Below are 22,660 nucleotides of genomic sequence, written 5' to 3' on the forward strand. Positions count from 1 at the left end.
CCCTGGGATGGGGAGAGTGTCGTACGGGGAGAGATTGGGTCGATCGGGCCTGTATTCACTGGAGTTTATCCCTGGGACGGGGAGAGTGTCGTACGGGGAGAGATTGGGTCGGTCGGGCCTGTATTCACTGGAGTTTATCCCTGGGATGGGGGGAGTGTCGTACGGGGAGAGATTGGGTCGGTCGGGCCTGTATTCACTGGAGTTTATCCCTGGGATGGGGGGAGTGTCGTACGGGGAGAGATTGGGTCGGTCGGGCCTGTATTCACTGGAGTTTATCCCTGGGATGGGGAGACTGTCGTACGGGGAGAGATTGGGTCGATCGGGCCTGTATTCACTGGAGTTCAGATGAATCAGAGGGCATCTGATTGAAAATTTCAGATAGGACTTGACAGGTTGGATGCCGGAATGTGGACAGAATGTGGGACTCGCTCCCACGGGGAGTGGGGGAGAATGTGGGACTCGCTCCCACGGGGAGTGGGGGAGAATGTGGGACTCGCTCCCACGGGGAGTGGGGAGAATGTGGGACTCGCTCCCACGGGGAGTGGGGAGAATGTGGGACTCGCTCCCACGGGGAGTTGGGGAGAATGTGGGACTCGCTCCCACGGGGAGTGGGGAGAATGTGGGACTCGCTCCCACGGGGAGTGGGGAGAATGTGGGACTCGCTCCCATGGGGAGTGGGGGAGAATGTGGGACTCGCTCCCACGGGGAGTGGGGAGAATGTGGGACTCGCTCCCACGGGGAGTGGGGAGAATGTGGGACTCGCTCCCACGGGGAGTGGGGAGAATGTGGGACTCGCTCCCGCGGGGAGTGGGGAGAATGTGTTTGTGGGAGAGGGAGTGGCTGGGTGAGGAGATGGGTGGGTGCTCAGATGAGTGCGTGGCTGTGTTTGTGGGACAGCGGCTGTGTGTGAGTAAGTGGTTGGCTGTGTGGGTGGGGGGGAGGTGAGGGATTGGGAGTGTGAGTGCATGTGTGTGGGTGAAGGGGCGGATGTGTCAGTGTGTGAGTGGGTTGGTGGGTGGGTGGGTGTGCGGTGTGAGGTGGCGGCTGTGTGTGTGTGTGGATGGTGTGTGGGTGCGTTTTTGGGTGGATGTTAGGGTGGGTGTGTGTGGGGGTGTGTTGTGGGGGTGTGTTGTGGGGGTGTGTGTGGGGTGGTGTGTGTCGGGGTGTGTGTGTCGGGGTGTGTGTGTGGGGGTGTGTGTCGGGGTGTGTGTGGGGGTGTGTGTGTCGGGGTGTGTGTGGGTGTGTGTGTGTCGGGGTGTGTGTGTGTGTGGGTGTGTGTCGGAGTGTGTGTGTGTGTGTGTGTGTGGGGGTGTGTGTCGGGGTGTGTGTGTGTGTGTGTGGGGGTGTGTGTCGGGGTGTGTGTGGGGGGGTGTGTGTGGGGGGGTGTGGTGTGTGTGGGTGTGTGTGTGTGGGGGGGTGTGTGTGGGGGTGTGTGGGGGGTGTGTGTGTGTGTGTGTGTGGGGGGGGGGTGTGTGTGGGGGTGTGTGTGGGGGTGTGTGTGTGTGTGTGGGGGTGTGTGTGTCGGGGTGTGTGTGGGGGGGTGTGTGTGGGGGGGTGTGTGTGGGGGGGTGTGGTGTGTGTGGGTGTGTGTGTGGGGGGGTGTATGGGGGTGTGTGTGGGGTTGTGTGTGGGGTTGTGTGTGGAGGGGTGTGTGTGTGGGGGTGTGTGTGTGTGTGTGGGGGGGTGTGTGTCGGGGTGTGTGTGGGGGGGTGTGTGTGGGGGGGTGTGGTGTGTGTGTGTGTGTGTGTGGGGGGTGTATGGGGGTGTGTGTGGGGTTGTGTGTGGGGTTGTGTGTGGGGGGTGTGTGTGTGGGGGTGTCTGTCGGGGTGTGTGGGGAGGTGTGTGTGTGGGGGTGTGTGTGGGGGTGTGTGGGGGTGTGTGTGTGTGGGGATGTGTGTGGGGGTGTGTGGGGGGGTGTGTGGGGGTGTGTGTGTGTGGGGGTGTGTGGGGGGGTGTGTGGGGGTGTGTGTGGGGGTGTGTGTCGGGGTGTGTGTTGGTGTGTGTGTGTGGGGGTGTGTGTGGGGGTGTGTGTGGGGGTGTGTGTCGGGGTGTGTGTTGGTGTGTGTGTGTGGGGGTGTGTGTGGGGGTGTGTGGGGGGGTGTGTGGGGGTGTGTGTGGGGGTGTGTGTCGGGGTGTGTGTTGGTGTGTGTGTGTGGGGGTGTGTGTGGGGGTGTGTGTCGGGGTGTGTGTTGGTGTGTGTGTGTGGGGGTGTGTGTGTGGGGGTGTGTCGGGGTGTGTGTGTGGGGGGGTGTGTGTGTGGGGGATGTGTCAGGGTGTGTGTGGGGGGGTGTGTGTGTGGGTGTGTGTGTGTGGGGGGGTGTGTCAGGGTGTGTGTGGGGGGGTGTGTGTGTGGGTGTGTGTCGGGGTGTGTGTTGGTGTGTGTGTGTGGGGGTGTGTGTGTGGGGGTGTGTCGGGGTGTGTGTGTGGGGGGGTGTGTGTGTGGGGGGGTGTGTCAGGGTGTGTGTGGGGGGGTGTGTGTGTGGGGGGGTGTGTCAGGGTGTGTGTGGGGGGATGTGTGTGTGGGTGTGTGTGGGGGTGTGTGTGTGGGGGGGTGTGTCAGGGTGTGTGTGGGGGGTGTGTGTGGGTGTGTGTGGGGGTGTGTGTGGGGGTGTGTGTCGGGGTGTGTGTGTGGGGGGGTGTGTGGGGGGGTGTGTGTCGGGGTGTGTGTCAGGGTGTGTGTGTGGGGGTGTGTGTGGGTCACTCACATGTCAGGCTGACCTTGACCGATCGCTGTGCTGTGCCGTGGCGATTCTGGGCCACACACTCGTGATCCCCGTCCTCCCGGTAAGTGACGTTATCCAAATGCAGCCACAAGCTGTTGGAGGCGATGCTGTGATTCCGAACATTCCCACCCAGTCTCCAGGTGAGGTTGGAGGGCGGCCGGCTTTCCACGGAGCAGTAGAGAGACAGGGAATTTCCTTCGGAGGTCTCGATGGAGGAAATATCAGTGGAATTACCCAACCTGGAGATGGATAGATTCCTGGGTTTGTCTGCAAAACAATTCCCGTGTTAGCCACATCCGACTGCCGTTCCAGACTCACCCCCAGGATCACCCTGCACAGCAGAAGGCCATTCAGCCCTTCAATCCTGTGCTAGCCCTTTGAAAGATCTCTCCAATTAGTCCCCACTCTCCCTGTAAATTTTCCCCCTTCCAGTATTTCCCCAGTTGCCCCTTTTGAAAGTTCCTATTGAATCTGCTTCCACCGCCCTTTCAGGCAGCGCCTTCCAGATCACAACAACTCGCTGTGTGTCCAAAATAAAATTCTCCCCATCTCCCCCCCCTCTGGCTCTTTTCCCGATTCTCTCCAATCTGTGTCCCCTCCGGTTACCGAGCCTCCTGTCACTGGAAACACTTTCTCCTCATTCACTCCATCCAAACCCCCCCTCCCTCCCCCTCGTGATTCTGAACACCTCGATTCAATCTCCCCCCGAACCTTCTCTGCTCTGAGGGGAACCATCCCAGCTTCTCCCCGTCTCTCCGCCTGAACTGAATCCCCCTCACCCCTGGGGAACATTCTGGTAAATCTCCCCCTGAACCTTCTGTCTCGGGGGGTTCAGGAAAATGAGACAGGACGAGCCTTTAGCTCCCACTTCCCTGTTTGTCCCCACACTGCTTTTTGTCAATCAAAAAAGCCTCTAAATCTCGAATCACTCCCCACCATCGGGTCTCCCCACTGTCTCTCCCCCCCTCCACCCACCCCGGTCTCCCCACTGTCTCCCCCCCCGCAAGAGTCCCCACTGTCTCCCCCCACAAGAGTCCCCACTGTCTCCCCCCCCAGGGTCCCCACTGTCTCCCCCCCCAATCCCCGATCTCCCCACTGTCTCTCTCCCCCCCCCCACCCACCCCCGTCTCCCCACTGTCTCCCCCACCAAGAGTCCCCACTGTCTCCCCCCCCAGGGTCCCCACTGTCTCCCCCCCCCGACCCCCGATCTCCCCACTGTCTCTCCCCACCCCACCCACCCCGGTCTCCCCACTGTCTCCCCCACCAGGGTCCCCACTGTCTCCCCCCACCAGGGTCCCCACTGTCTCCCCCCCCCCACCGATCTCCCCACTGTCTCCCCTCTCAGGGTCCCCACTGTCTCTCCCCCGAGTCTCCCCACTGTCTCTCCCCACCCCACCCACCCCGGTCTCTCCACTGTCTCCCCCCTCAGGGTCCCCACTGTCTCTCCCCCGAGTCTCCCCACTGTCTCTCCCCACCCCACCCACCCCGGTCTCTCCACTGTCTCCCCCCGCCAGGGTCCCCACTGTCTCCCCCCGCTACCCCCGATCTCCCCCACCGCCGATCTCCCCACCCCCGATCTCCCCCACCGCCGATCTCCCCACTGTCTCCCCCCCCAGTCTCCCCACTGTCTCCCCCCCCCAGTCTCCCCACTGTCTCTCCCCCAAGTCTCCCCACTGTCTCCCCCCCACCCCTGATCTCCCCACTGTCTCTCCCCCAACCCCCGATCTCCCCCACCGCCGATCTCCCCACTGTCTCCCCCCCCAGTCTCCCCACTGTCTTCAGCCCCCGCCCCCGAACTCCCCACTGTTTCTGCCCCTCCCACCCCGGTCTTCCCACTGTCTCTCTGAGGGATCGAATTCCACAGATTGATCACCCTCCCCGTCCGAGAGAGGAAACTCATCTTCATCTAAACTAGAAAGAGTGCAGAAAAGATTTACTAGGATGTTACCGGGACTTGATGGATTGAGTTATAAGGAGAGGCTGGATAGACTGGGACTTTTTTCTCTGGAGCGTAGGAGGCTGAGGGGTGATCTTATAGAGGTCTATAAAATAATGAGGGGCACAGATCAGCTAGATAGTCAATATCTTTTCCCAAAGGTAGGGAAGTCTAAAACTAGAGGGCAGAGGTTTAAGGTGAGAGGGGAGAGATAGAAAAGGGTCCAGAGGGGCAATTTTTGCACACAGAGGGTGGTGAGTGTCTGGAACGAGCTGCCAGAGGCAGTAGTAGAGGTGGGTACAATTTTGTCTTTTAAAAAGTGTTTAGACAATTACATGGGTACGATGGGTATAGAGGGATATGGGCCAAATGGGGGCAATTGGGATTAGCTTTGGGGATTAGCCTGTTTCCGTGCTGTAAACCTCTATGACTCTATGACCTCTATCTCCTTCTTCAATGGGAGAGAGAGAGAGACTCCTCATTCTGAAACTGCACCCACACCCACAACTTTCCACATTCTACTCCCCTCCTCCATGAGGTGACAGAGATGGGCAAGGTTCTAGGGGCTGCAGGAGGTTACAGAGATGGGGAGGGGGTGTAGGGGCTGGAGGAGGTTACAGAGATAGGGAGGGGTGTAGGGGCTGGAGGAGGTTACAGAGATAGGGAGGGGTGTAGGGGCTGGAGGAGGTTACAGAGATAGGGAGGGGTGTAGAGGCTGGAGGAGGTTGCAGAGATAGGGAGGGGTGTAGGGATTGGAGGAGGTTACAGAGTTAGGGAGGGGGTGTAGGGACTGGAGGAGGTTACAGAGATAGGGAGGGGGCGTGGAGGCTGGAGGAGGTTACAGAGATAGGGAGGGGGTGTAGGGGCTGGAGGAGGTTACAGAGATAGGGAGGGGTAGGGGCTGGAGGAGGTTACAGAGATAGGGAGGGGTGTAGAGGCTGGAGGAAGTTACAGAGATAGGGAGGGGGTGTAGGGGCTGGAGGAGGTTACAGAGATAGGGAGGGGGTGTAGGGGCTGGAGGAGGTTACAGAGATAGGGAGGGGGTGTAGGGGCTGGAGGAGGTTACAGAGATAGGGAGGGGGTGTAGGGGCTGGAGGAGGTTACAGAGATAGGCAGGGAAGGGCCCATTTCCAGTAACATTTCAGAGGAGGGTTTGAGGAATTGATTGACAGGCTCAGGGAGATGGGGGAATGTGAGGGAGGTGTTTATCACCATGTCCACCACATAGTCACCATCTCCCTCTGCCCCGCAGTCACACTCTGACTCACACTCCAATCGCACGTCGACAGAGCAGTTTGCCTTCCCATAGGGATTCTGGGCAGAACATGTGTACGTCGTCAAGTTTGTGTCCTCCGTCACAGCGAGGGACAGGTTGAGACTTTCAGAGAGGCTGCTGTTGAGAATGGTTCCACCTTCAGACCAGGTGATGTTGGACAGGGGATTGCTGTCCACAATACAGAGCAGAGTCTGTGAATGGCCTTCCAAAACCACAACACTTCTCTCCATCGGAGCAATCCGGGGTCCATCTGAGAGCAGAGAGAGAGAGAGAGAGAGGGTGGAGGGCCAGACAGAGAGAGACAGAGAGAGACACACAGACAGAGATAGTGAGACACGGAGAGAGAGAGAGAGACACAGACAGAGAGAGAGACACACAGACGGAGAGAGTGAGACATAGACGGAGAGAGTGAGACACAGACGGAGAGAGTGAGACACAGACGGAGATGAGACAGAGAGAGATGAGACAGAGAGAGGCAAACAGAGAGAGGCAGACAGAGAGAGGCAGACAGAGAGAGGCAGAGAGGCAGACAGAGAGAGGCAGAGAGGGAGAGAGAGAGAGGCAGAGAGAAAGGGAAAGAGACAGAGTGGGAGAGACAAAGGGAGAGAGAGACACAGAGAGAGACAGGGGGGGAACATCATGGATCAGAGATTAGAATAAAGTTGGCAATATTCAAGACCTTTCGCTCTGTATCTAACCTCGTGCTGTACCTGTCCTGGGAGTGTTTGATGGGGGGACAGTGTAGAGGGAGCTTTACTCTGTATCTAACCCCGTGCTGTACCTGTCCTGGGAGTGTTTGATGGGGGACAGTGTAGAGGGAGCTTTACTCTGTATCTAACCCCGTGCTGTCCCTGTCCTGGGAGTGTTTGATGGGGGGACAGTGTAGAGGGAGCTTTACTCTGTATCTAACCCCGTGCTGTACCTGTCCTGGGAGTGTTTGATGGGGACAGTGTAGAGGGAGTTTTACTCTGTATCTAACCCCGTGCTGTACCTGTCCTGGGAGTGTTTGATGGGGACAGTGTAGAGGGAGTTTTACTCTGTATCTAACCCCGTGCTGTACCTGTCCTGGGAGTGTTTGATGGGGACAGTGTAGAGGGAGTTTTACTCTGTATCTAACCCCGTGCTGTACCTGTCTCTGTCTCTTTCCCCGTACACTCACAGTTCACTGTGATGTTCAGACGTTTGTGAGCTTTATTATAGGCGGTCCAAGCTTTGCAGATATAGAGTCCCTTGTCTAGATGGGAGATATTGTTTATTTCCAGCGTCAGTGACTGGTTTATTGCTGATAGGATTCTCCTGTTATTCCGGAACCAGGTTATATTGGGAAAGGGATTGCTGTCTGCAACACATTCGACTTTCACTGTCTCAGACATGTTTACTGTGATGGGTTTCATCTTCGTAATTTTTGGGCAGTGCAAACATTAAATTACACAAAGTCACAACAAAAGTTTCCTCTGAGAAACAGGCCATTCGGCCCCTCTGCTCCCTGCTGGGATCCAGCCTCACTCCAGCTCCCTCCCACACCCCCTCCTCTCTATCACCATCTCCTTCGATTCCTTTCCACCTCATCTGTTTACACAGCTTCCCTCGTTAAACACATCGATACTATTCACCTCCCCCACTCCCCGTGGGAGCGAGTCCCACATTCTCCCCACTCCCCGTGGGAGCGAGTCCCACATTCTCCCCCACTCCCCGTGGGAGTGAGTCCCACATTCTCCCCCACTCCCCGTGGGAGCGAGTCCCACATTCTCCCCCACTCCCCGTGGGAGTGAGTCCCACATTCTCCCCACTCCCCGTGGGAGTGAGTCCCACATTCTCCCCCACTCCCCGTGGGAGTGAGTCCCACATTCTCCCCCACTCCCCGTGGGAGCGAGTCCCACATTCTCCCCACTCCCCGTGGGAGCGAGTCCCACATTCTCCCCCACTCCCCGTGGGAGCGAGTCCCACATTCTCCCCCACTCCCCGTGGGAGCGAGTCCCACATTCTCCCCCACTCCCCGTGGGAGCGAGTCCCACATTCTCCCCACTCTCTGGGTAAGGAAGTTGCTCCTGATTTCCTCATTGGATTTATTAGTAACAGTCACATATCGAACCCCCCCTCCCTTGTTCTGGTCTCTCCCCCACACAGGGGGACATATTGTCTCTACGTTGACCCTATCAGAACCCTTTCAGATTTCTAAAGCCCTCAGTTGGATTATGCTTTCAGCCTTCTCTTTCCAGAGAGAAGTTGCTGGGATTGCTCCCAGCAGATTGTCAAATCGCCAGTGTAACTGTTCTATTTGAGAACTGAGCAATGCAGAGAGCAGGAATCTACAGGCCAGCGAGCTCAACAATCTGCCCTCGGATACATATTTAGAAACTCCCAATACAATCTGACAGAGGCAACATGGCTTCCTGAAAGAGATATCAGGATTATGTGTTGTTTTGAGTCTCTATGAAGAAGTAACCAGCCATGTAAATGAAGGGGAACCTGTAGATGTGGTTTCTGTGGCTTTTAAAAGGGACTTTATCACGATGCCACATCAAGATTAACACACAACTTTTTCAAAATTTGTTTGTGGGAAACGGCATCGCTGGCTGGCCAGAATTTACCCCCCATCTCTAATTGCCCCCTTGAGAAGGTGGGGGTGAACTGCCTTCTTGAATCGCTGCAGTCCATGTTCTGTGGGTTGGCCCACAGTGCTGTTCAGGAGGGAGTTCCAGGATTTTGACCCCAGCGACAGTGAAGGAACGGCCGATATATTTCCCAGTCGGGATGGTGAGTGACTCGGAGGGGAACCTCCAGGTGGGGGGTGTTCCCAGGTATCTGCTGCCCTTGTCCTTCTAGATGGTAGAGGTGGTGGGTTTGGAAGGTGCTGCCTAAGGAGCCTTGGTGAGTTGCTGCAGTGCATCTTGTAGATGGTACACACGGCTGTCACTGTGCATCGGGGGTGGAGGGAGTGAGTGTTTGTGGTTAGTGTGTCGATCGAGCGGGGCTGCTTTGTCCTGGATGGTGTTGAGCTTCTCGAGTGTTGTTGGAGCCGCACCCATCCAGGCAAGTGGGGAGTATTCCATCACACTCCTGACTTGTGTCCTTGTAGATGGTGGACAGGCTTTGGGGAGTCAGGAGGTGAGTTACTCTCCGCAGGATTCCCAGCCTCTGACCTGCTCTGGGAGCCACAGTATTTATATGACTGGGTCCCAGTTCAGTTTCTGGTCAATGGTAACCCCCAGGATGTTGACAGTGGGGGGGATTCAGTGATGGTAACCCCCAGGATGTTGACAGTGGGGGGGATTCAGTGATGGTAACCCCCAGGATGTTGATAGTGGGGAGGGATTCAGTGATGTCACCCTATTGAATGTTAAGGGGCGATGCTTCGAGTGTTTCAGTATCTGAGGAGTGATCCCCTGCTGGGATCCAGCCTCACTCCAGCTCCCTCCCACACCCCCTCCTCTCTATCACCATCTCCTTCGATTCCTTTCCACCTCATCTGTTTACACAGCTTCCCTCGTTAAACACATCAATAATATTCACCTCCCCCACTCCCCGTGGGAGCGAGTCCCACATTCTCCCCCACTCCCCGTGGGAGCGAGTCCCACATTCTCCCCACTCCCCGTGGGAGCGAGTCCCACATTCTCCCCACTCCCCGTGGGAGCGAGTCCCACATTCTCCCCACTCCCCGTGGGAGCGAGTCCCACATTCTCCCCACTCCCCGTGGGAGCGAGTCCCACATTCTCCCCCCACTCCCCGTGGGAGCGAGTCCCCACATTCTCCCCACTCCCTGTGGGAGCGAGTCCCACATTCTCCCCACTCCCCGTGGGAGCGAGTCCCACATTCTCCCCCACTCCCCGTGGGAGCGAGTCCCCACATTCTCCCCAACTCCCCGTGGGAATGAGTCCCACATTCTCCCCACTCCCCGTGGGAGCGAGTCCCACATTCTCCCCACTCCCCGTGGGAGCGAGTCCCACATTCTCCCCACTCCCCGTGGGAGCGAGTCCCACATTCTCCCCACTCCCCGTGGGAGCGAGTCCCACATTCTCCCCACTCCCCGTGGGAGCGAGTCCCACATTCTCCCCACTCCCCGTGGGAGTGAGTCCCACATTCTCCCCACTCCCCGTGGGAGCGAGTCCCACATTCTCCCCACTCCCCGTGGGAGTGAGTCCCACATTCTCCCCCACTCCGTGGGAGTGAGTCCCACATTCTCCCCACTCCCCGTGGGAGTGAGTCCCACATTCTCCCCACTCCCGTGGAGCGAGTCCCACATTCTCCCCACTCCCCGTGGGAGCGAGTCCCACATTCTCCCCACTCCCGTGGGAGCGAGTCCCACATTCTCCCCCACTACCCGTGAGAGCGAGTCCCACATTCTCCCCACTCCCCGTGGGAGCGAGTCCCACATTCTCCCCACTCCCCGTGAGAGCGAGTCCCACATTCTCCCCCACTCCCCTGTGGGAGCGAGTCCCACATTCTCCCCCACTCCCCGTGGGAGCGAGTCCCACATTCTCCCCACTCCCCGTGAGAGCGAGTCCCACATTCTCCCCACTCCCCGTGGGAGCGAGTCCCACATTCTCCCCACTCCCCGTGGGAGCGAGTCCCACATTCTCCCCACATCCCCGTGGGAGCGAGTCCCACATTCTCCCCACTCCCCGTGGAGCGAGTCCCACATTCTCCCCCACTCTCTCCTGTGGGAGCCGAGTCCCACATTCTCCCCACCTCCCCGTGGGAGCGAGTCCATTCTCCCCACTCTCCGTGGGAGCGAGTTCCACATTCTCCCCACTCCCCGTGGGAGCGAGTCTCACATTCTCCCCACTTCCCGTGGGAGCGAGTCCCACATTCTCCCCACTCTCCGTGGGAGCGAGTTCCACATTCTCCCCACTCTCCGTGGGAGCGAGTTCCACATTCTCCCCACTCCCCGTGGGAGCGAGTCTCACATTCTCCCCACTCCCCGTGGGAGCGAGTTCCACATTCTCCCCACTCCCCGTGGGAGCGAGTCTCACATTCTCCCCACTCCCCGTGGGAGCGAGTCCCACATTCTCCCCCACTCCCCGTGGGAGCGAGTCCCACATTCTCCCCACCCTCTGGGTAAGGAAGTTGCTCCTGATTTCCTCATTGGATTTATTAGTGACAGTCACATATCGAACCCCCCTCCCTTGTTCTGGTCTCTCCCCCACACAGGGGGACATATTGTCTCTACGTTGACCCTATCAGAACCCTTTCAGATTTCTAAAGCCCTCAGTTGGATTATGCTTTCAGCCTTCTCTTTCCAGAGAGAAGTTGCTGGGATTGCTCCCAGCAGATTGTCAAATCGCCAGTGTAACTGTTCTATTTGAGAACTGAGCAATGCAGAGAGCAGGAATCTACAGGCCAGCGAGCTCAACAATCTGCCCTCGGATACATATTTAGAAACTCCCAATACAATCTGACAGAGGCAACATGGCTTCCTGAAAGAGATATCAGGATTATGTGTTGTTTTGAGTCTCTATGAAGAAGTAACCAGCCATGTAAATGAAGGGGAACCTGTAGATGTGGTTTCTGTGGCTTTTAAAAGGGACTTTATCACGATGCCACATCAAGATTAACACACAACTTTTTCAAAATTTGTTTGTGGGAAACGGCATCGCTGGCTGGCCAGAATTTACCCCCCATCTCTAATTGCCCCCTTGAGAAGGTGGGGGTGAACTGCCTTCATGAATCGCTGCAGTCCATGTTCTGTGGGTTGGCCCACAGTGCTGTTCAGGAGGGAGTTCCAGGATTTTGACCCCAGCGACAGTGAAGGAACGGCCGATATATTTCCCAGTCGGGGTGGTGAGTGACTCGGAGGGGAACCTCCAGGTGGGGGGTGTCCCCAGGTATCTGCTGCCCTTGTCCTTCTAGATGGTAGAGGTGGTGGGTTTGGAAGGTGCTGCCTAAGGAGCCTTGGTGAGTTGCTGCAGTGCATCTTGTAGATGGTACACACGGCTGTCACTGTGCGTCGGGGGTGGAGGGAGTGAGTGTTTGTGGTTAGCGTGTCGATCGAGTGGGGCTGCTTTGTCCTGGATGGTGTTGAGCTTCTCGAGTGTTGTTGGAGCCGCACCCATCCAGGCAAGTGGGGAGTATTCCAGCACACTCCTGACTTGTGTCCTTGTAGATGGTGGACAGGCTTTGGGAGTCAGGAGGTGAGTTACTCCCCGCAGGATTCCCAGCCTCTGACCTGCTCTGGGAGCCACAGTATTTATATGACTGGGTCCCAGTTCAGTTTCTGGTCAATGGTAACCCCCAGGATGTTGATAGTGGGGGGGATTCAGTGATGGTAACCCCCAGGATGTTGATAGTGGGGGGATTCAGTGATGGTAACCCCCAGGATGTTGACAGTGGGGGGGGATTCAGTGATGGTAACCCCCAGGATGTTGACAGTGGGGGGGGATTCAGTGATGGTAACCCCCAGGATGTTGATAGTGGGGGGGATTCAGTGATGGTAACCCCCAGGATGTTGATAGTGGGGAGGGATTCAGTGATGTCACCCTATTGAATGTTAAGGGGCGATGCTTCGAGTGTTTCAGTATCTGAGGAGTGATCCCCTGCTGGGATCCAGCCTCACTCCAGCTCCCTCCCACACCCCCTCCTCTCTATCACCATCTCCTTCAATTCCTTTCCACCTCATCTGTTTACACAGCTTCCCTCGTTAAACACATCAATAATATTCACCTCCCCCACTCCCCGTGGGAGCGAGTCCCACATTCTCCCCACTCCCCGTGGGAGCGAGTCCCACATTCTCCCCCACTCCCCGTGGGAGTGAGTCCCACATTCTCCCCACTCCCCGTGGGAGTGAGTCCCACATTCTCCCCACCCTCCGTGGGAGTGAGTCCCACATTCTCCCCCACTCCCCGTGGGAGCGAGCCCACAATCTCCCCACTCCCTGTAAGGGTGACTTGCGAGTATCGTAATACAGTTAGTCAGGATCAACACAGTTAAGTAAGTGGGAAATCCTGTTTGACTGTGTATTGGAGCTGTTTGAGGAAGTTACAAGCCAGAAGGATAAAAGGGAAACTGTGGGTGTGTATTTCATAATTTAAAGACCTCTACTTGGTCACGCCATCAGTCTCTTTCACGCGAGAATAAAATCCTCAACCTGCACATCCTTCCCTTAAAACTTTCTCCAAGTTGTGATACAATATTTAAAGATTACACTTTATCTTTTAACTCATAGTTAGGGGAGGTGATGGCTCAGTGGTACACAAGTCCTTGAAGGTGGCAGTACAGGTGGAGAAGGTGGCGAAGAAGGCTTATGGTATGTTAGTCTTTATAGGAAGGGGTATAGAGTATAACAGCTGGCGTCTAAATGTTGCAGTTGTATAGAATGTTGGTTAGGCTGCATTTGGAGTACTGCGTCCAGTTCTGGTCGCTTTACTACCGGAAGGACGTGGAGACCCTGGAGAGAGTGCAGAGGAGGTTTGCACGCTTGTGTGGGTTTTCTCCGGGTGCTCCAGTTTCCTCCCACACCCCAAAAACGTGCTCTTCGGCTGATTGGTGTGAACAAATTGTCCCTAAATTAGGCACCCCTCAATCTGGTTATAATTCCTTTACTGTGGAGGAGGTAGAAGAGGGCACTCACAATGTCAAAATGGGCAGCGTGGGCTTGTTGGGCCGAAGGGCCTGTTTCCTGTGCTGTGTTGTTCTTTGTTATCACAAGACTATTAATCGAGAAACTCAACTAATGTTCCAGGGACCTGGGTTCGAATCCCGCCACAGCAGACGGTGGAATTTGAATTCAATAAAAAATATCTGGGATTAAGAATCTACGGATGCGCCATTGTCAGGAAAAGCCCATCTGGTTCCCTTTAGGGAAGGAAATCTGCCGTCCTTACCCCGGTCTGGCCTACATGTCACTCCAGAGACACAGCCAATGTGAGTTGCTCACCAAGGGCAATTAGGAATGGACAGTAAAGCTTGACCATCAGGTCACGCTGAAGTCCTGTGATTATTTTTGCAAATTAAGAATTACAAGAGTTCTTAGTCAGAATCAGCACAGCAGGCGCAGGGCTGTTCCCATTTCCCAGTGTGGATAAAACAATCGCAACTGGAGGAACGCAGAGAACCCGGAAAGGTATAGAGGCTGGAGGAGGTTACAGAGATAGGGAGGGGGTGCAGGGGGCTGGAGGGGGTTACAGAGATAGGGAGGGGGTGTAGGAGCTGGAGGGGGTTACAGAGATAGGGAGGAGGTGTAGGGGCTGGAGGATGTTACAGAGATAGGGAGGGGGTGTAGGGGCTGGAGGGGGTTACAGAGATAGGGAGGGGATGTAGGGGCTGGAGGAGGTTACAGAGATAGGGAGGGGGTGTAGGGGCTGGAGGAGGTTACAGAGATAGGGAGGGGGTGTAGGAGCTGGAGGAGGTTACAGAGATAGGGAGGGGGTGTAGGAGCTGGAGGAGGTTACAGAGATAGGGAGGGGGTGTAGGAGCTGGAGGAGGTTACAGAGATAGGGAGGGGGTGTAGGGGGCTGGAGGGGGTTACAGAGATAGGGAGGGGGTGTAGGGGGCTGGAGGGGGTTACAGAGATAGGGAGGGGGTGTAGGGGCTGGAGGAGGTTACAGAGATAGGGAGGGGGTGTAGGGGCTGGAGGAGGTTACAGAGATAGGGAGGGGGTGTAGGGGCTGGAGGAGGTTACAGAGATAGGGAGGGGGTGTAGGGGCTGGAGGAGGTTACAGAGATAGGGAGGGGGTGTAGGGGCTGGAGGAGGTTACAGAGATAGGGAGGGGGTGTAGGGGCTGGAGGACATTGCAGAGATAGGGATGGGGTGTGTGAATGAGAGGGGAGGTGGGTGCGTGCAGTTGCAGATCAGAGGAGGGGAGTTAGGGGTGAATGGGACAGACAGTGGAGACTGGGAAATAGAACGAGGTCCAGTCGAGCTCACACTTACACTTAACATCCAGGAGGAGGATTTGTGAAGATTGGACCCCGGAGTCAGGATAATGAGCAAGACAACTCACTGTCGTGTTGTGATCCTTCACAGTCGGGACGAAGCTGAGGGAGGTGGTGTAGAGCTCACTGCTGTTGCTGCATTCCATCTGATGGATTTCACTGGAGTTATTTAACCTCGAGACATTGACCCACCTCAGGTTGGGCCCCATTCTGGGGCACGGGTGGAGGAAGGAACAGTTCAGAACGCTCAACTGGTTCTCCACGATTGGATCAGGTGTGGAAATGTTAGGTCTCAACTCCAAATCTGGCAGCAAGAGGAGAAAACAGAGTTAAAAACCAGAGGAATGGGATGCCCCATTCAGCCCCTCGAGCCTGTTACACAGGAACAGGAGGAGGCCATTCAACTAACTCAAATTATCATCTCTCTAAGCATGTGAAGACAGTGTAGAGGGAGCTTTACTCTGTATCTAACCCCGTGCTGTACCTGTCCTGGGAGTGTTTGATGGGGGGACAGTGTAGAGGGAGCTTTACTCTGTATCTAACCCCGTGCTGTACCTGTCCTGGGAGTGTTTGATGGGGGACAGTGTAGAGGGAGCTTTACTCTGTGTCTAACCCCGTGCTGTACCTGTCCTGGGAGTGTTTGATGGGGGGACAGTGTAGAGGGAGCTTTACTCTGTATCTAACCCCGTGCTGTACCTGTCCTGGGAGTGTTTGATGGGGACAGTGTAGAGGGAGCTTTACTCTGTATCTAACCCCGTGCTGTACCTGTCCTGGGAGTGTTTGATGGGGGGACAGTGTAGAGGGAGCTTTACTCTGTATCTAACCCCGTGCTGTACCTGTCCTGGGAGTGTTTGATGGGGACAGTGTAGAGGGAGCTTTACTCTGTATCTAACCCCGTGCTGTACCTGTCCTGGGAGTGTTTGATGGGGGGACAGTGTAGAGGGAGCTTTACTCTGTATCTAACCCCGTGCTGTACCTGTCCTGGGAGTGTTTGATGGGGACAGTGTAGAGGGAGCTTTACTCTGTATCTAACCCCATGCTGTACCTGTCCTGGGAGTGTTTGATGGGGACAGTGTAGAGGGAGCTTTACTCTGTATCTAACCCCGTGCTGTACCTGTCCTGGGAGTGTTTGATGGGGACAGTGTAGAGGGAGCTTTACTCTGTATCTAACCCCGTGCTGTACCTGTCCTGGGAGTGTTTGATGGGGGACAGTGTAGAGGGAGCTTTACTCTGTCTCTGAGCAAATTAAGTTTACCTGAAGTGATTAAGATGAGAGGTTTGCTCTCGTATGTCTCGTTCAGATCGAGGAGTTGGATAATGAATTGGTAGGTTCCGTTATCCGCATTTCTGATTCCATTCAGAAGGAGGGAACACTGGTGTTGGGATAAGTTTCCGATGAGCTGTGATCGCTCTATGTAATCCGTGTGTGTGAATGTCTGGTTGGTGTGGAACACTGTCACATTAGTGGGCAGATTGTAATCCTTGTACCAAGCTGCTTCTAGCTGTGTTGAGTTGATTATCTCTGGGAGAGTGTAATTACAGGGAAGCAGGGCACACAATCCATTCTGTGCTGTAATTATATCCAGCTGATCGCTTGTCCTGTTAGTCTCTGTCGACAGGACACCTTAGAAGAAAGAAAATTTTATCAACACCTCATCCATCATGAATTAAAACCTATCTTTAAACCCTCCCGTTTCCTGGAGAAGACCCCTCCCCCACTGTGGGACTCTCGTGAATATTACCGGCTGATTGACCCAGTAGGGTTCGCACCCAAACTCACCCATTCAGTGTCGGTGCCGAGGGAGTGCTGCACTGTCAGAGGGTCAGTGCTGAGGGAGTGCCGCACTGTCAGAGGGTCAGTGCTGAGGGAGTGCCGCACTGTCAGAGGGTCAGTGCTGAGGGAGTGCCGCACTGTCAGAGGGTCAGTGCTGAGGGAGTGCCGCACTGTCAGAGGGTCTGTACTGAGGGAGTGCCGCACTGTCAGAGGGTCTGTACTGAGGGAGTGCCGCACTGTCAGAGGGTCAGTGCTGAGGGAGTGCCGCACTGTCGGAGGGTCAGTGCTGAGGGAGTGCCGCACTGTCAGAGGGTCAGTGCTGAGGGAGTGCCGCACTGTCAGAGGGTCAGTGCTGAGGGAGTGCCGCACTGTCAGAGGGTCAGTACTGAGGGAGTGCCGCACTGTCAGAGGGTCAGTGCTGAGGGAGTGCCTCACTGTCAGAGGGTCAGTACTGAGGGAGTGCCGCACTGTCAGAGGGTCAGTGCTGAGGGAGTGCCGCACTATCGGTGGATCTCCCTCTCTCTGTCTGCTTCTGGTTATTTATTAACATGGATAGAGGATTGGTTGGTTATTTAATAGAAGGCAGAGAGTTGGAATTCTCTATGAACAGTATGCTGTGTCTGTACAGCGCACGAGAAACAATACTTTTCATTGTATATTAATACATGTGACAAGAATAAATCAAATCAAATCAAAGACATTTTAAGGATGGCAGCCTGTAACTAGTGGAGTGTCACAGGGATCAGTGCTGGAGCCACACATACATACATATATATATATATATTACTGACCTGGACCAGGGAAGGGAATGTGCTGTTGACAAGTTTGTGGGTGACACAGAGACAGACGGGAAGGCGAGTGGTGAGGGTGACACAGAGAGATACAGACAGGCTGGGTGAGTGGGCAAAAACCGGGCAGATGGAATATAAAGCAGGAAAATATGAAGAGATGCACTTTGATAGGAAGATTAGAGTTCAATATTACTTCAGTGAGAAAGACTGCAGAGAGCTGCAGCACTGAGGGACGTGGGGGTCCTTGTACTTTAATCACAAAAAGCCAGCATGTGAGATCAGTGGGTAATTGGGAAGGCCAATGGGAACGTTGGCCTCTATTTCACAGGGAATGGAGAATAAAAAGAGGGAAACGAGAGATACAAGGCACTGGTTAGACTACACCTGGAATACTGTGGAAAGATTGGGCGGCACGGTGACACAGTGGGTTAGCACTGCTGCCTCACAGCGCCAGGGACCCGGGTTCGATTCCAGCCTCGGGTCTCTGTCTGTGTGGAGTCTGCACATTCTGTCTGCTTGGGTTTCCTCCGAGTGTCCACTTTCCTTGAAATTTTTCCAAAGATGTGTAGGTTAGGGTGGATTGGCCATGCTAAATTGTCCCTTAGTGTCCAAAGATGTGTAGGTTAGGGTGGATTGGCCATGATAAATTGTCCCTTAGTGTCCAAAGATGTGTAGGTTAAGTGGATTGGCCATGCTAAATTGTCCCTTAGTGTCCAAAGATGTGTAGGTTAAGTGGATTGGCCATGCTAAATTGTCCCTTAGTATCCAAAGATGTGTAGGTTAAGTGGATTGGCCGTGCTAAATTGTTCCTTAGTGTCCAAAGATGTGTAGGTTAAGTGGATTGGCCATGCTAAATTGCCCCTTAGTGTCCAAAGATGTGTAGGTTAGGGGGATTGGCCGTGCTAAATTGCCCCTTAGTGTCCAAAGATGTGTAGGTTAGGGTGGATTGGCCATGCTAAATTGTCCCTTAGTGTCCAAAGATGTGTAGGTTAGGGTGGATTGGCCATGCTAAATTGTCCCTTAGTGTCCAAAGATGTGCAGGTTAGGGGGATTGGCCATGCTAAGTTGCCCCTTAGTGTCCAAAGGTGCGCAGGTTAGGGGGATTGGCCATGCTAAATTGTCCCTTAGTGTCAGGGAGATTAGCAGGATAAATACAAGGGGTTGTGGGAATAGGACCTGGGTGGGATTGGTGCAGACTTGATGGGCTGAATGGCCTCTTTCTACACTGTAGAAATTCTATGATTCTATTCTATGTACTGGCATTCGAGGCAGTCCAGAGAAGGTTCATTAGGTTGATCCCGGATATGGAGGGATTTTCTCATGAGGAGAGACTGAGTAAATTGGGCTTGTACTCACTGGAGTTTTGGAAGACTGAGAGGTGATCTTATTGAAACATAGAGGATTCTGCAGGGGTTTGACAGATGCTGAGAGAGTATTTCCTCTTGTGGGAGAGTCTGGGACCAGAGGAGCGTAATCTCAGAGTAAGGAGGTTGTTTCATTTCCTCTCTCAGAGGGGAGTGTCTGTGTGGAATTCTTTCTCACAGGGCTGTAGAGGCTGGAGTGTTCATGGTCAGGGCTGAGATAGAGGAACGTTTAATCAGTCAGGGAACCAAGGGTTGTGGGGATAAGGTGGCAAAGTGGGGCTGAGGATGATCGCAGCAGGTCAGTCACAGTCTCAGTGAACGGCAGAGCAGACTAGATGGGCTGAATGGCCTCCTGCTCCTGTGTGCGATGGTTTTCTAGTGAGGGTGACCCTGGACATACCTGCGATTAGGGCCAACGGCACAAGCAGACCTTCGAACCCACCAATCATCTTCACTCGAGTTCACGCAGCAATCTGCAGGACAGTCAGAGAGATTAGAGAGCAAACAGGACCACCGCTGTCCTACACTCAACACATCCTCACAGTAACAGATCAGGAATACCCACCACTGCAACAGCAGTGTGACCCCCCAATCTCACCACCCCCCACCCCGGGACACCAGAGCAGAATCACAGACACAGAACTGTCTTGAAAGAGAGAGACAGAGAGAGACAGAGAGAGAGAGAGACAGAGAGTTGGGGGGGGCAGACAGAGAGAGTGAGAGTGACAGAGCGAGAGAGAGAGACAGAGAGAGACAGACAGAGAGAGAGAGAGAGAGAGAGAGACAGAGACAAAGATAGAGAGAGAGAGAGAAACAGAGACAGAGAGAATCATGGAACCCTACAGTGCAGAAAGAGGCCCTTCGGCCCATCGAGTCTGCACCGAACACAATCCCACCCAGGCCCTACCCCCATATCCCTACATATTTTACCTGCTAATCCCTTAACCTACACATCCAACTACACCAAGAGGCAATTTTAGCATGGCCAATCCCCCTAACCCGCACATCTTTGGACTGTGGGAGGAAACCGGGCACCCGGAGGAAACCCCACAAGACACGGGGAGAATGTGCAAACTCCACATAGACAGTGACCCGAGCCGACAATCAACCCAGGTCCCTGGAGCTGTGAAGCAGCAGTGCTAACCCACTGTGCTACCATGACAACAGAGAGAGAGACAGAGACTGAGAGAGAGAGACAGAAAGAGAGAGAATGACAAAGACAGAGAGACAGACAGAAAGAGAAAGAGAGGGAGAGAGAGACACACAAAGAGAGACAGAGAGAGAGACAAAAAAGACAGAGAGCAAGAGGGAGACAGAGAGAAAGATACAGAGTCAGAGAGATGGAGAGACAGAGCAAGACAGAGAGAGAGACACACACAGACACAGAGAGAGACAGGCAAAGAGAAACAGAGCACAAGTTAGGGAGAGAGAGAAACAGAGACAGAGAGAAATAAATGGGAGAGAGGTGGAAAGTTTAGGGAGGGAATTTCAGCACTCCCTCAGCACTGACCCTCTGACAGTGCAGCGCTCCCTCAGCACTGACCCTCTGACAGTGCGGCACTCCCTCAGCACTGACCCTCTGACAGTGCAGCGCTCCCTCAGCACTGACCCTCTGACAGTGCGGCACTCCCCTCAGCGCTGACCCTCTGACAGTGCGGCACTCCCTCAGCACTGACCCTCTGGCAGTGCAGCACTCCCTCAGCACTGACCCTCTGACAGTGCGGCACTCCCTCAGCACTGACCCTCTGACAGTGCGGCGCTCCCTCAGCGCTGACCTCTGACAGTGCGGACACTCCTCAGCGCTGACCCTCTGACAGTGCGGCACTCCCTCAGCACTGACCGTCTGACAAGTGGTTCCAACATAAATAATAACGAAATGAGAGAAATGGGAAGTGGAGACCTGAAATGAGACTGGTTTGAGTCTTGGACAGAGCACAGGTCTCAACACTCATCTTGCACCCTATTACACAACCTTTCCCAGTCTAAGGGAGAATTTCACCATCGCACTGTGAAACTAGCCCATCATAGTTTCTATTTCACCCCCTGCTCCCTGGTTACCACGGTGGCACGATGGTTAGCACTGCTGCCTCACAGGGCCAGGGACCCCAGTTCAATTCCTGGCTCGGGGTCACTGTCCGTGTGGAGTTTGTACATTCTCCCCATGTCTGCATGGGTTTCCTCCCACACCCTAAAGAAATGCTGGTTAGGTGGATTGGCCAGGCTAAATTGTCTCCAAGGGGGAGGGAGAGAGGGAGTTAGGGTTGGGGTGAGCGGGAGGTGGGGTGGAAAGGGTGACATGGATGGAGGAGGGGGGTGGAGGAGGGGTGGTGGGAGGCGAGGGTGGAGGGGAGGGGGGTGTGGGAGCGGGGTGGAGGGGAGGGGGGGGTTGGGGAGCAGGGTGGAGGGGAGGGGGGGTTGGGGAGCGGGGTGGAGGGGAGGGGGGGTTGGGGAGCGGGGTGGAGGGGAGGGGGGGTTGGGGAGCGGGGTGGAGGGGAGGGGGGGTTGGGGAGGGGAGGCAGAGGGGAGCTGGGGAGTGGGTGTGGAGGGAGTTGAGGAGCGGGGACAAAGTGGGGGTTTGGGGAGGGGGAACGGAGACGGGAACGGAGGGGCATATGGGGAACGGAGGCAGGGAACGGAGGCATATGGGGAGCAGGGAGGGAGGGGTGAGGGGTGGTGAGGGGTGGAGGGAGGCAGGCGAGGGTTGCGAGGGGATTGGGTGGAGGTGCAGTGGGGAGGGGGCGGAGGTGAGGGACTCAGGGAGGGTGATATTTATTCCACCTACCCGTGTCTCTGAACATGCAGGATTCCTGGTGAGAATCGTGCACTCGGTGAATGTGCTCTGGTTACATCGGAGCGAATGATGTCCCGTCCTCACTCATCCCAAGCTTTCCACAAGCAGCGGGAGAGGGGATCCGAGGGATTCGGGGATCAGGGGACAGCACGGCCCAGCTGCTGAATCGCCTCCCGGACCCCCCCCACCCCGGTGCTGTGGGAACTTTCAGACAGGGAAGTTCCTGTCACCGTGATCACTCTCCAACTGACTCCCGATAAATTTCCTCTCGCAAGCCTGAGCACAGAGAGAGCAGGAAGTCATCGCTTCCTGCTCCTGTTCCTGCCTCCCTCCACAGCCTCGCTCACTGCCGACACTCACATCGCGGGACTGTGTCTGAGAACACAGCACCCCAAACCCAGACACCCTGCACCCCAATCGCAGACACCCCCAAAACCCAGACACCCCCTAAAACCCAGACAGCCTGCCCCGCCTAATCCCAGACACCTCCTAAACCCAGACAACCCCCAAAACCCAGACACCCCCAAAACCCAGACACCCCCTAAATCCCAGACACCCCCTAAATCCCAGACACCCCCTAAATCCCAGACACCCCCTAAAACCCAGACACCCCCTAAAACCCAGACAGCCTGCCCGCCTAATCCAGACACCTCCTAAACCCAGACACCTCCTAAACCCAGACACCTCCTAAACCCAGACACCCCCTAAACCCAGACAGCCTGCCCCGCCTAATCCCAGACACCTCCTAATCCCAGACACCTCCTAATCCCAGACACCTCCTAAACCCAGACACCCCCAAAACCCAGACACACCCAGACCCAGGCACCCCCAAATCCAGACACACCAAATCCTAGACACTCCCCAACAAAAGATACACCCCAAAATGCAGACACCTAAACCCAGCACTCTCCAAAATCCAGACAGCCTCTAAAACCAGATACCCCCTAACCCGAGACACCTCCTAAACCCAGAGGCCCCCAAAACCCAGACACCCCTGCCCCCTAATCCCAGGCACCCCCTAAAAAGAGACACCCCTAAATCAATGCACCCCTAAACCAACACACCCCAAACCCAAACATAAGAACATAAGAACTAGTAGCAGGAGAAGGCCATTCAGCCCCTCGATCCAGCCCC

The 22,660-nt window shown here is 55.4% G+C and overlaps 1 protein-coding gene across 1 annotated transcript in view; it reads right to left on the minus strand.

The window, feature by feature from the left end:
* Nucleotides 1-19,191, minus strand: part of LOC145353725 (myelin-associated glycoprotein-like) — a 33,403-nt gene extending 14,212 nt beyond the window's left edge. Inside the window, exons 1-6 of the mRNA XM_080204492.1 lie at nt 19,136-19,191; nt 16,062-16,430; nt 14,875-15,110; nt 7,095-7,356; nt 5,928-6,185; nt 2,706-2,990 (exon numbers count right to left, since the gene is read on the minus strand). Of these exons, the coding sequence (XP_080060618.1) occupies nt 2,706-2,990; nt 5,928-6,185; nt 7,095-7,356; nt 14,875-15,110; nt 16,062-16,430; nt 19,136-19,184 (1,459 nt within the window). The 5' untranslated portion in view covers nt 19,185-19,191. The remainder of the gene's footprint in view (nt 1-2,705; nt 2,991-5,927; nt 6,186-7,094; nt 7,357-14,874; nt 15,111-16,061; nt 16,431-19,135) is intronic.
* Between the last annotated feature and the right edge of the window lie 3,469 nt (nt 19,192-22,660).

The sequence above is a fragment of the Carcharhinus amblyrhynchos genome, chromosome 16 (assembly GCF_965287045.1).
Source record: "Carcharhinus amblyrhynchos chromosome 16, sCarAmb.v2.hapA, whole genome shotgun sequence".
NCBI classification, from domain to species: domain Eukaryota; kingdom Metazoa; phylum Chordata; class Chondrichthyes; order Carcharhiniformes; family Carcharhinidae; genus Carcharhinus; species Carcharhinus amblyrhynchos.